This window comes from Agelaius tricolor, unplaced genomic scaffold (genome assembly GCF_023055355.1).
Source record: "Agelaius tricolor isolate 1412-34295 unplaced genomic scaffold, bAgeTri1.0.p SCAF_22, whole genome shotgun sequence".
NCBI lineage: Eukaryota > Metazoa > Chordata > Aves > Passeriformes > Icteridae > Agelaius > Agelaius tricolor.
The window spans coordinates 14,394,871-14,407,925 of NW_027269282.1; the positions used below are offsets into that span (position 1 = coordinate 14,394,871).

General features: G+C 40.4%; 1 protein-coding gene across 4 annotated transcripts in view; it reads left to right on the forward strand.

Annotated features, from left to right (window-relative positions):
- Nucleotides 1-12,000, forward strand: part of INPP5A (inositol polyphosphate-5-phosphatase A) — a 184,264-nt gene extending 172,264 nt beyond the window's left edge. Inside the window, exons 13-16 of one of the 4 annotated variants that reach the window (XM_071445998.1) lie at nt 4,697-4,808; nt 8,961-9,029; nt 10,229-10,265; nt 10,415-10,602. In XM_071445998.1, the coding sequence (XP_071302099.1) occupies nt 4,697-4,808; nt 8,961-9,029; nt 10,229-10,265; nt 10,415-10,464 (268 nt within the window). In that variant the 3' untranslated portion in view covers nt 10,465-10,602. Of the gene's footprint in view, nt 1-4,696; nt 4,809-8,960; nt 9,030-10,228; nt 10,317-10,414 lie in introns of all 4 variants that reach the window. The other 3 variants (XM_071445999.1, XM_071445995.1, XM_071445996.1) reach the window with 3 other exon arrangements.
- Nucleotides 12,001-13,055: the final 1,055 nt, after the last annotated feature.

Consider the following 13,055-nt stretch of genomic DNA (forward strand, 5'->3'; position numbering starts at 1 on the left):
CCAAGTAGTTCTCATCCTTATTGACTGTGACAACAGTAGTTCATTGGACGGCCTGCTCCTTATTAACAGAGTAAGTTAGCAATTCATCAAAGTGTTTGGTTAAATTTCAACAGTATTGAACATTATATTAATGATGTTGCTGGAAGTTTTATTCAGAAAACCCACCTGACAGTAATCCTGATTAAATGAGTGCAACTGAAACAGAAGTTTGTGAAACAGGATGGAAAAGCAGCTAGAAGCTGCATCTTCAGAAGGAGTAAGTCCTAAACAAGTGGAAATAAATTGTGCAAGCTTTTCATGTGGATGCTCCAGAACTACCTGTCTGCATGTCCAGGGGCATGCAGAGTCAAAGTGTATTTTTTATAATTCTGCTGGCTGGAATACACAGAGAATAACAGTCTCTTTTTGCTATTTATTACCCTGCTAACATGAGTGGCTAAGGTCCTAAATTCCTAGAACTTTGCCACTGTTTTAAATAGGGCATCAAATTTGTTCCACAGGGAATTCCCCATTTCCCCATTGTATTTTTAAATAGACATGATATAGTGTGTGTAGAAAAGTGTGTAACTGTGCAGAATACTATGGAAGTGTGTACATCCTTACCTTACCTCTAGCACCTGTATGTGTTAGCATTATATCTATCTCTCACTTATGTTTCAGTGGTACCTAGAGGCCTTTATCTGTTATGTCATCATTTTTACATGAGCACTCCCTATTCATTCTCAAGATCACTGTTTTCTGTGTATTACACAAGGTAGATTGTGATTGAGGCAGAATTCTAATGAAAGGAAAAAATAATACATTCTTTCCTGTCTAATTATTGGGATAGGGAGAGCTGGTTTTCCCTTTTTCTCTGCCACAGTCACTGTCTTGATAGTCAAGACTAACCATGGAAGCACAGAAGGATGGCACAATACTTCCCCAACGGCAGATTGATATTGGAATTTCAAACTTTTGATTATTTCGTATAGAGTCCTTGACTTTCTTTTTATCAGACCTGCAGTTGTTTTAATCAAATATGTAATTATTTCTACCATTCACAAATCAGAAGATCTGTTGACTAAAATTACTAAGCAAGTTTTCAGTTAAGAACTGATAGTTCCTTACGTGCCTGGAGTAAATGTGTTAAAAGAGGCTGGACATGTCAGCAAAACAAATCTAACTTATTGCCCTTGATCACAGACAGTCTTATTCCTAATGTCTTTTGGAAGATGGGTATTACAAGAATAGTTCTGCTTTTTTGCATGTACACAACCTTAAATTTACAGCAATTTTTAAGAGATTATTTATGCCTAAAGGCAAAGAAGCAGTCAAGAAGTGGGATTGAGAGGAAGGAAAAGAGAAGGGAAACCATGAAGCCGGCTTAGAAAGAACAAAAAGTGAACAGTCAAGTAGAAGCGTATATTGGCATACTCGTGTCTCTCGTTCCCCACTGCAGCAAGTGGAAGTATTTTCCAGTTTCCTGAGTGCCACCTGGGATGGGTTGGTGCTCTCAGCAGTGGCTGTGGGATGGGTTGGTGCTGTCAGGCAGTGGCTGTGGGATGGGATGGGATGGGATGGTGCTCTCAGCAGTGCCTGTGGGATGGGATGGGATGGGATGGTGCTCTCAGCAGTGCCTGTGGGATGGGATGGGATGGGATGGTGCTCTCAGCAGTGCCTGTGGGATGGGATGGGTTGGTGCTCTCAGCAGTGCCTGTGGGATGGGATGGGATGGGATGGTGCTCTCAGCAGTGCCTGTGGGATGGGATGGGATGGGTTGGTGCTCTCAGCAGTGCCTGTGGGATGGGATGGGTTGGTGCTCTCAGCAGTGGCTGTGGGATAGGTTGGGTTGGTGCTCTCAGCAGTGCCTGTGGGATGGGATGGGATGGTGCTCTCAGCAGTGGCTGTGGGATGGGATGGGTTGGTGCTCTCAGCAGTGGCTGTGGGATGGTTGGTGCTCTCAGGCAGTGGCTGTGGGATGGGAGTCCTTGGGGACAGGACTCTTAAAAACACACCAAACAAGAAAAGCTTCAGAGTTCACATGCAGATGATTCTGGAAGCAGTCACACTATTTTCATGCCACTGTTCACTTAGCTATGGAACAGGATGATGGTGACAACTTCTGAGGCGTATGGTATTTGAAAAGTTTTGTTCTGGAATAGTATACATTCAGCAGCATGTTTAACAAAATCTTCTTCAGTGACAGTTATATTCCAGAAACCTCTAATAGAACTTCTATTTGCTAAAATCTATTTTAGATCAATGGCATATAATAAACTAAAATAGCCCTACAACCCCAGAAGTCACAAAAAAAAAGAATCCCTCATGGGAATTTTGATTCATATTTAGCTATGGCCACTATTTGAGCCCATCTACAAAAGAATTTTGCTTATTCCAAAGTGTTTGTGACCCCTCTAGAGCATGAAGGAGTGCTAATAGTTCTCCCAATTTTGGGGGCATCTTGGGATATTTTATTATGTTAGTGTCAGTATTTCACTGAGATTAGGACTTCCACATGGCAGAGTGGATGCAGGGAGGGAGCTTTATTCATTGGAGTGCAGTGAGACACAACACTCCATGCTTCTTGCTTCCTTTAAAGGATTCTTTCTTATAAAAATAAGAGTTTGCCTCTCTTTATTATATTAAACTATTACCTACAGGCCATTTTGTCTGGACAATTTTGCAGCATTTATTTTCATCTCTGTCCCAGCCATTAGAAATCTGATTTGTCAAAGATACTTGTAAACTACAGTAACTTTTTGACTGGGTGATCAGTGCTAAGGACCTTGAAAAATTGGCAGAACTTTTCATCCTGTGAAAACATTAAGATACATAAAGCAAATTGATAAATACCATTTAATAGAATATAGGCTCTAGGATTTAATGCTTTAACACATAGCAGTAACAGATCATTCCAGGTATGGAACATCATATTTCAAAAGCCATACAGTTAATGCTGTAAAAGGAAGGATTATATGAAATGTGATTGATTCTTATACCTTTATGTCATAAAAAGTAGCTTCAGTTATGTGGGGTTCTGGAATAAGTAAAGTAAGAGGTTATGAGAAAAAGTCAACCCTTAAGTTGCAGACAAAGAGCTTCTACTACCAATATAGTATTACATCATCAAAATATTTCACAGACACTCAGAAATAAGCTGTACTTCTGTATGTCAGTGAAGCAGCAAATTGAATTCTCATAATATGTTTTGAAAATGAGTCTTGTTAGGTTTGATGAGGTGGAAAACGTACTGAGATCACTGGTTTGTTCCAATACATTCAGTACGCTTTTCTTGGATGTTTGCCATGGCTAATCTTTTTAATGGCAGTGTAGCTTGTAAACCCATTTGGTAGAGAGCTGTATGTCTCCGTTTCAGAGTATCACACCAAAACAGGATGGTAAATAAGTTTCTCTTCAAGCATGCAAACCCTATTTTTACAATACTAGAAATTTTATTTTAAGACACATATCAGAAAAACCTCAGTGTTTCCTTTATCAATTCAGTGAGGAGCAGAATAAAATGCAAATGTCATTTCAAATACTCTCACACATACATATGTAAATGTTTGGGGGTTTTAAGAGTTTTATCAAGGGCAGACTTCAGTTAATTCAGGCCCAGTATTCAAGAAGTTGAGCCTGTCACAAACCTTCTGGATTTCTCCAAAACCCCTTCTTAGCTACTCCCACATGCCATTTTGGAAATGGTCTAAGAAAACAGTGGGCCTTACAGTGTTGTGAGCCATCATTGAATGCAAGGTTCTGTCATAGTAAAATGATGAGAAGATTTGGATGAGACATGAAAAATTCTGGCCTCAGCTTATTGAGGTTGAGCCAGAGGTTGCCGTTCAGGTGCTTCAGATGATCTCAGCCCATGGGCTCACACTGGTATGTTGCCTTTAGTTATATTCTGTAGATTAAAATAAACACTTTCTGTTGCCCTTTAAAGCTAAGTTAGGATGCACTGGCAATGTCATAGCATGTTTATGACGGCCCCAGAGTGTAACTACCATTTAATCTGCTTCTATTCGAGATGTCTTTACAAAATAATATACTTTTCCTTAACACAGTTTCATAGGTATGGGATCTTATGTAGTCAGCATCGCTTTCTTTAAACCACATTCCTGATTCCTTGGTTCTGAAGAAGTCTCCTGCAAACCCTGCTATCTTGTCCTGTCTTCCTTTCTGTCACCCTTAAAGAATCCATACAGGAGAAGTTTGTGTACTGCTGCAGCGGTCCCAGCACTCTGAACTCTTGTTTTCTGTTAAAATATTCATGGAAACTCCCCTTGAGAGAATCCTGTGAAGAAATCACATAAGATGAACTTTTTTTCCCCTAGGTTTCATTTCTCAACTTCTGCATGTACATTTTCCGTAGTCTCTTGTCTAATTTCAAGTTGTTGTTGAGCCGATTTTTTGTACTTCACACAGATAAACAGTTTGCTGCCTTTAAACACTCTCACAAAAACACAAGGTAGGAGGTGAGAGTTTTTAAACTGTGTATGTCTTAAGTTCTTAACCATACAGTAGAGTTGTAGACGTGAGAAGAGATGTAGAAAAAGAGCACATGAAAAGGAAAGAGGGAGGAGAAAAAAAAAAAGTGTCTGGAAGAGCTGCTTTTTAACAGTGACATTTTGTAAGTAATATGGCCCTTTGAGCCAGAGGTTTCAGACTGCTTTGCCAAGAGTCACTGATGGTTGTGGATGGGATTTGTTTGCAGTTATCCCTACAGCGAGGACTCTAGCCAGGGAAGGCAGTACATGAACACGAGATGTCCAGCCTGGTGCGACAGAATCCTGATGTCCCACTCAGCCAAGGAGCTCATTCTGAAAGTAAGTACAGACCTGCAGCCCCCTGATGCCTCCACACTGCATTATCTGCACCAAAGGCAGGTATGGCTGGAAGACTCTGCCCTTGAGTTTGCTGAACTGGAGACAGCACACCGTGGTAGTAAATGGAGGGGTGTGCCTCCAGTGCTTTGCACCCAACAGGGGGGATTTGTCCCCATAAACTGCTGACAGTGACTAAAAGATGAGCTTTCACAAGCACTTCTTTTGGTATCTGAGCTGCCAATGATGACTGACTGTCTTCTGTCCTGTGCCTCTTCTGTGCAAGGATGCACAGCGCTGGGAGACTGACTGCTTGCTTTAAAGAGAGTAACAGAAAATAAAAAAGCCCCTATAAAAACCCTATGAAAAGTCTCCATTAGTCCCCCAGCCCAGTCCACCGTACAGTGACATAAGCAGCAATATTGCCCCTACCAAGGATTCAGCAGGGATGCAAACAGGAGCAGGTACAAGTGGCTACTGGCTGAGGAGGCACAATTGAGAGAAAGCCTGTACTGCAACAGCTGCAGGCACCTGACTTACCAGAGTGGTAGATTTCCTAAGGTACTCCCAGGAATATGTCAAATCCTACGTAGGCCACATCTATCGCTGTCCCCTGAATGAGGATGGTCTCCAGCAGGTAGGCTCCTAACTTTGGTACACCAGCTAGGTGCCTAAATTTAGACATTCCATTGAGGCTTTAGAGATAAGCTTGTGCAATTATTTTAGAACATACAATTCCTCTTGGGATTTAGTGTTTGTAGATAGGGTTAGGGTTGGTTGGTGATGTTCTGTCCAAGGTTAAATGATCTAAATATGGTTCAGGAGCCTTGCAGTTTTCTTTCCTGTCATTTGCTCTCTCCTTCTTGTTCCACTCTGCCCTCCTTGTTTTCTTGGGAGCACTGGACTAGGTCAGCTGGTTACCTGTGCCAGCTTCCAGTGCCCCTGTCCCTGTGTGTGTGCTCCTGGCTGACACTGGTTGCCAGCTGCCCTAGAGGGCCAGGACCAGGAAATGGGGATGTGGTAGGAGATCTCTGCCACTTCTCTGTTCTGAGCTGGCCAGCTGGCAGCGGCCATGGGTGGCTGCATAAATGGGTGTGCTGCAGTGAGGTTGTCTTGGCTGACCAGACTGGATGACTCTAACAGACTTACTGAACCTAAAATTGCCAAAAGTCATGTGTCTGTCTGTGTGCTCCTATATAATTAATGCAGTTTAGTGGGAGTGAATTACAGAAAATAATCTTCTAAGTAAATCAATGTTCTATAGCTTCTTAGCTTTTTTTTTCCAGTTTAAATTAATTACACCCTTGAAACTTGCTCTCCTGAAGTTTATAACCTTCTTTTTCTCTCTCATTGGGGTTATTTATCTCGTGATTAGACTGTTTGCTTTGCAGTATATAACTCACTGAAAGGCTGGGAACGTGTTTTCCACAGCTGCTTGAATTCCAAGTCAATGCACTTCCTCACATGTTTTCATGTGTAAAAAGTGTCTGCGTGACATCATGAAATTTCACCCAAAATTTTAGACAATGCATGTACTGCAGTATTCAGTAAAAAAATGTGAAGCCTAAGGGCAATACAGGCTTTATAGTCAAATAGTAATGTCAAAATCAGTGTTATTTATTTTCATTACACAAAAATGTCATGTGAAAAAGTGAGACTTTACCCAAAATGTTACCGATAGTGCTTGGCGACCATGAAATTCCTAAAGAACAAAGGATTAAAACCATGAAAAGAGTGGCCAGTGAGGGAGGATTTTTTTTTTTAAAGCTATGAATAAGGAGATAAATGTGTACACAAAAGCTTGAAGAGTGTAAACAGTACAGAGGGAAAGGAATTCTTTCTGATTATCTAGAGGGCTATGACTTGGATATAATGGGAGAAAATTCAACAAGGGAAAGCAAAGTTACAGTGCTGACGAAGTTTGTAACTGTGAGGTCAGTTACAATTTCCTGTCTCCGTGTAACAGAAACTTCATCAGTTGGATCCTTCAGAGCTCACCTTTAAAAGTGCACACAGCTCTGTCTCTGGAGCTTTGCATTTGCAAATTGTGGTCGGGCAGTTTGGGACTTCTCCTGAAGCTCGTATGCAAAGTGATGGGTGCTGCTGAGGCCACACTGGGCTTTGACTCAGTGAGTCTGTAACCAACATAGGAGTTTGCTTATCCAGCCCAAAGCCAAACCAGCATTCTGGCCCATAAAACCTAGTGAAATAGCTACTAGAAAATAATGCCAAACTGATAGAGGAAAGGGCAAAACCACAGGTTTCTGTAGTTCTACACAAGAAGCAGTGTTGGCCTTGACTGAGAATTTACTCCACTGCAGAGACCTATTCCTTCAAGTTTTAAAAGGAACTCTGTAGAAAGTAAAAGCAAATTTTAATTAACTGATTAACAAATCCTTAAAATAAAAATGTATATGAACTTTTAAAGAATTTTTTCAATCATGACTATCTATTGAATATTCTTATTCGGCTAATTATTTTGCTGTATTACCTTTTCTTATAGACAATTAAAGAGTTTATTTTTCTGCCTAGGCAATTCTGTATTTTATTTTAAACAAAAATTGTAGCTAATCTGCATTTAAATCCTAGGTAAAGAAAGGATAGGGTGCACAAATTGCCACTGTACAGTGTGTTCAGCTACACAGTAGGCATTACAGATTGTACTGACATGGGGCTGTAAACAGCTTTCATGCAACATCATCTATCATGCCATGGTCGGTTACCTCACCATCATGTTATTTTATGCTTCCTGAGCCCTAAACCACCAAAGGTTGCCCACTGCTCAGGAGCTGCGCTGATGCCTGATCGCATGAAGTAATGAATGCTCAGCCAAGTGTATATTGTTTCTGCTTGTGCACTGCTGTAATTTGTTTATCTGTCTAAAGATTATGCAGTTGAAAATCCACAATTTTATGCTGCCTTTGTAAATTATCAAGTCGCTTTTGATGAATGTATCTCCACTTCCGATGCTGGTGGCATTATGATCTTGAAATATTGGAAAGTGCTCATGCATACAATGCAGAAGGTTATGTTTTTATATTTTTGGCAGACAGCCGTGCTGTAAAGTAAATCTGACCTTAAGCTTCCTTACTGCATTAAAGATAATTCAGTTTTAACTTTATAGTCCTAAATGCTACTGTTTATATAAAGTTATTGCCCAGTCAAACTTGACTGATTACAGATGAAAAAGTCTTGGCTGTTTCCTACAAAATAAATTAGTATCGCGAACTAGTTTAAAGCACATCTACGATTGCATTAGAGACTGGAGAGTGTGCAGATTACAGATTTAATTAGCTTATAGAAATTGTTTAGCACAATAAGAAATCATTTTGTATGGCAATGTATTTGTATTTATTCCTGAAGTACTGTGCTAAAGAATCAAAATAGCTCCTCCAAATCACGTTTATTGCAAACAGCAGAAAGATGAGTACATTTTATTATTCATTAAGATAAAAATGCTAAAGAAGTCAGTGTATAAGGGTAAAGTTCAACATGGAACAAAATGAAAGCAATTCATAATGGAGACCAGAGGAATGTCATCTGTCATTTGCTGCTTTTCTTAAAATCCCTGAGTGCTTTTTTTCAGATGAAGAAATTTTTCTCAGAGAAATGGTTAAAGATTATGCTCATAACCTGAAAATAATCATTCATCTCTCTGAACATTTAAAATCCCCTATATGATGAAATCAAATGCTGTTATAAGGCAACATGGATTGCATTTAATTCAAAGAACATTTGTCTCACCTAATTCAATAAAAATTGTGTTGTTCTTAAAAAAGGACTGGCCAAATGTGCTTGCTGCATTTTGCAGCAGAAGCCTGGAATGCAACTACAACGAGTCACTCATTTCACTTAGTGCAGCGTTAGCCACAAATATTTCCCTAGGTCCCATCAGCAGGGAAGAGGCATAGAGATCTCAGGGGGTTTTTATGCAGGCAAAATGCACAAATTACTGCAAGCAGTACTGGGCATAAAAGTTCATTTTACACATTCTTTCTCTGGAGAAGCCAAGCCAAGATGTGTTAATATCACCTCATTCAGAAATTGGTTTCACCTATTTGCACAATATTTCCAGTGTTCCTTTCTGTGTGTGTAATCTGGAGAATTCTTGGACTGACTAGTGTTTTGTTGTTTTTTGTTTTTTCTTTAAACTAGTCAGAAAATGATGAGAAGATAGTAATATATGACCACATTGGGCCAAATGTCTGCATGGGGGATCACAAGGTAATTAAATTAAACATTTTAGTCTTTTATCTTCTAATTTTTTCATTAGGAATGAGAATGTATGCACTAGGTTCTACTAATTGTAAGTCAGCTACGTCTCTGTCCTGTTTTTAAGTAATACCTTGAAAATGTTTCAAAGTTGAATTCAGCTGCAGTCAGTCTGTCTGTCAGTCAGTCTGTCTATCAGAATGGCTGCTTGTATGAAATCAACAGGATGGGTGCTAGAATGAAAGCAGGATACGATGCAAGCGAAGAGGAGCAGCCATCTGTACACTTAAAGCTCTTCTAGCAGAACACAAGTGATTTCATGGGGTTATCAACAATGCTTTCAAAGCATAGCTTCAACTAGGTTGATGCATAGGTGCTTGATAGTAAAAGAATATATTGGCAGTTCCATATTCAAACAACAAGTGATAAAAAGAATATAGAAAAAGGATAAAGAATTATAAATAAATAAATACCAGTAGTTTAAATTAGTAAAATACCTGAATTCTATGGTCTTCTTTGCTGAACATACCAGATGGAAACCTAAGTTTGAAATACAATAAAACAGAGTATTTACTTTCTCTGAAAAAAGCCAATTGAGGAGTAGGAGGTAACCTCTGAAAGCCTATCTAAAACCAGCACTGAGGCTCTTGAATGATAATTCACAGGGATAGGGGGTAATTGTATGTGTGGATGGATGTGTACTTGCAAATCTGAACTCACAAATGCATACCCCTATTTAATTCCATGGTCAGAGTTCTTGTGAGACAGAGAATTGTTTTCTAAGGAAAAATGCACTTAGGGCATTTGGTCCAGAATCATCCAAGGTTTTAAAACAGAGCAACTTACTAATTTATCCAGTAAACAAAAAGCTCTGGGTCAGCCAGTTCAGAAACAGCAGTTTTTGTTTCCTTCATCACGAAAGTGGTGCAGCACTGTTACTAAAGGGAGTTGTGTATGGGACCTGAACCTCTTCTCACAGAAATCTGTGGAAAGTTTTCCTTTAGGTTTCAGTGGGAGCAGAAATCTGTGAGGAGATTATGTTGTTCCTTTATGCATTTTGTAATTAGATTAATTCAAAAACTTGTTGCAATATTTTGTTTCCAGTCATAGAGATTTTTTTGTTGTATTTACTACTGACTGTAAAGAAAAAAAAAAAACAAAACACATATGTTTCAAACATGTAACTTCTATTTTTCCCTAACTTGCTGCAGCCTGTGTTCCTGTCCTTTCGAATAGCTGCTGGGGCAGGTAAACCTATTGCAAATGTGCACAAGTGTTGTGTCGTGCAGTGATGTGGTGGTAAATATCATCTTTTTTCTTTACGTTTCTATTACATTTTCTACATCATTTCCCCTGTGTTTATCTTTCTTTTTAAAAAAATGCCAATTCTGCAACAGGAAAAAGATGCCTACGAAGTGAGAAGATTTTCCGTGAAACCACACTGTAGCCAGGAGGGAAGGCAGCACACTGAAATCTGTAATCCTAACAGCTGTATTGATAAATCCAGTCCTGAGTGCCACATTTTTAGACTGCTGATCGTACACTATGCTTCAGCATCTGGACTCTGTTCAAGAGACGCCTCACATACCTCACTGTCTTGTATGTTCATGTGACATCAAGTAGAAATGTGGAATTATTTTTTATATATATGTCACAGTTCTGTTGCCAAAACTCTAAATAGACAGCAGAGATGTTATGTATTCTAGATTTCACAACTTTCAACTTTTAATAAGTGTTTGTCAATGTGGAAAAGCTATTTCAGCATATTATAAAGTTTTAAAGGTATCATACCCATTATATATCTTTACCACTTTGGGATTTTGTACATTGGATTGTATAGATAGAGATATTGATGGTTTTAAATGGTATTTTCTTTTTTGACCAAGGCTTATGGTTTGTGTTTTAGTTTTAGTATTTTGGTTTTCATTTTTTAATTTTTTTCTCATTTTATTTACTATACTGCCATGTTACATGGTTTTTGAATCACACAGCAGCTGCTTTCTATACATACATATATATGTGTGTATATATATGTATGTATGTGTATATATACACAGATATATAAATAATTTATAAACCTGACCAAAACTTATGCTAAATATACTTTCCAATATGAATGCTTGAGAGTGCCATATCAGCAGTAAGTATTGGAGTCTTAGCAGGTTTAGTTAAGTGTACATCAACAACCAACATTTATATAATAAATAATATATAGCAGTGCCATCCTTGATACAGATATATAGCATACTATATAGCACATATATTAGCAGTTTCACTTTGTTACTCCTATAATCTCTTCTTTCTATGTAATATTAAGGATTGAATGTGAAGTTCTTAGCTAGGTTTGGGTGTAACTTTCCAGAATTTTGTAAACTGTTTTTGTCCGTCTTTTGTTACTGTTTTATGGTGCCATATTCTATATTGAAACAATAACAACACGGGAGAAGAAAATAATAGTCTGCTTCAAGTAGCAACGGTATTGGACACAGACTGTATTTATACAGTATTAAAGAAAAAAAAACTAAACGCAACCATCAACCCAACTGTAAATTTTCCTGGTTAGTAGCTCAGTGCAGCCTACAATATAGTCTTGTTACAGACATTTTCCTCCCACCACTAAATACAACATTAAAAGGTGATTAGGGAGTCTGTTGATGAAACACAAATGTATGTTTTATTGATTTAATTTAGAACACTACAGAGTTCATGGACTGCACGATGGCATTAGATTGATGCTTGATTTTGGTATAAATCACTACCATTGGAAATGATTTGATGTCTGCTTGCAGAGTTTTCTCAACAGTACAGCCCAGTTTATAGCAAGTATTGTTGCCCAGAGGGTGTCTGCAGCTCTGTATTGTTACTGTGCCATGTTGCATTATAACCACACAGTAATTCTATTTAAGCAAACTCAACTCATAACTCTGAAGGCCTTTAGAAATGAGTACTCTGGTTCTCAAGCAATAAAACTAATCATGGTGAACATGGCTGTGTCTGCCCCTTTAATTTGGTAATTACAGGGAAATTACTAAATTGTTACATTTCTTATTGAGATACGTTTGACTCCACCAAGCAACAAGGGTATTTTTCACATTAAAACTTCTACGATAGGATGCAGTTCTGGTGTTAATCAAAACACAATACAAACCGAGTAAAAGCCACTGAGGAGCTGGTACGGGAGCCCTGATGAGAGGAGGGTGATGCAGCTTTACGAGCCGTTCACAGGATGCTAGTCCTCAGCAGGTCAGTAAATGTGCCACCATAAACTCCTTCATGATTATCCCAAGTTTCAGAAGAAACCTGTCCAGCCTTTTCCAGAGGGGCCGGGGCCCCGAGTGCAGATGAACTCGCTGCAGCCTCCAGCCGCGGGCCGTGCGGGGCCCGAGCCTCCTCGGGGTGCAGGGCGCACCGCTCACCTGCCGGGGTTGGCTACTGAGAATGCCCCGGAACTGAACCCTCCGAAATTCATGAAACGCAGCTTTGGCATTTTAACAGCCCCGGAGGCGAATCCGGAGGCGCGGGGTGAGCCGAGCCGCTCCGATGCCAGCGGACGCCCCGCCGCAGCCCCGGGACAGCCGAGGAGCGACGGGCTCTGGCCCAGCATGGGGACGGGTCCTGTCAGCTCGCCCTCTGCCCGGGGCCGTGTCGCCGGGCTGTCAGTCCTGCGGTGTCGGAGCCCCCTTCTCCCATAACGTCCCCTCGTTTCGTTTAAGAACTTGGGTGGGAATGGCTAGGCCCGAGCGCAGGTGCTTTTATCCAAACACTTCCCCTCAGGAGCCCGAACACCGGCCGGTCTCAGCGTGCTCACAGCCGGGCAAAGACTAGACCCTAAATTCGATTTATTCCCTCTGTAATCGCGGCTTAACTGGGCGCGGCCCCGCTCGGTGAGTAGGGACCTGCGGGACTCCACACCCTCCCCCGGGACGCGGAGCTGCCCCGGCAGGAGCGAAGGGAATCGGTCACGGTGCGCGGGGACACCGAGGGGGGCTCCAGGGGGAGAGGTCCGGGCCCCTTTCCGCAGCAGACCCGCGCCGTGCC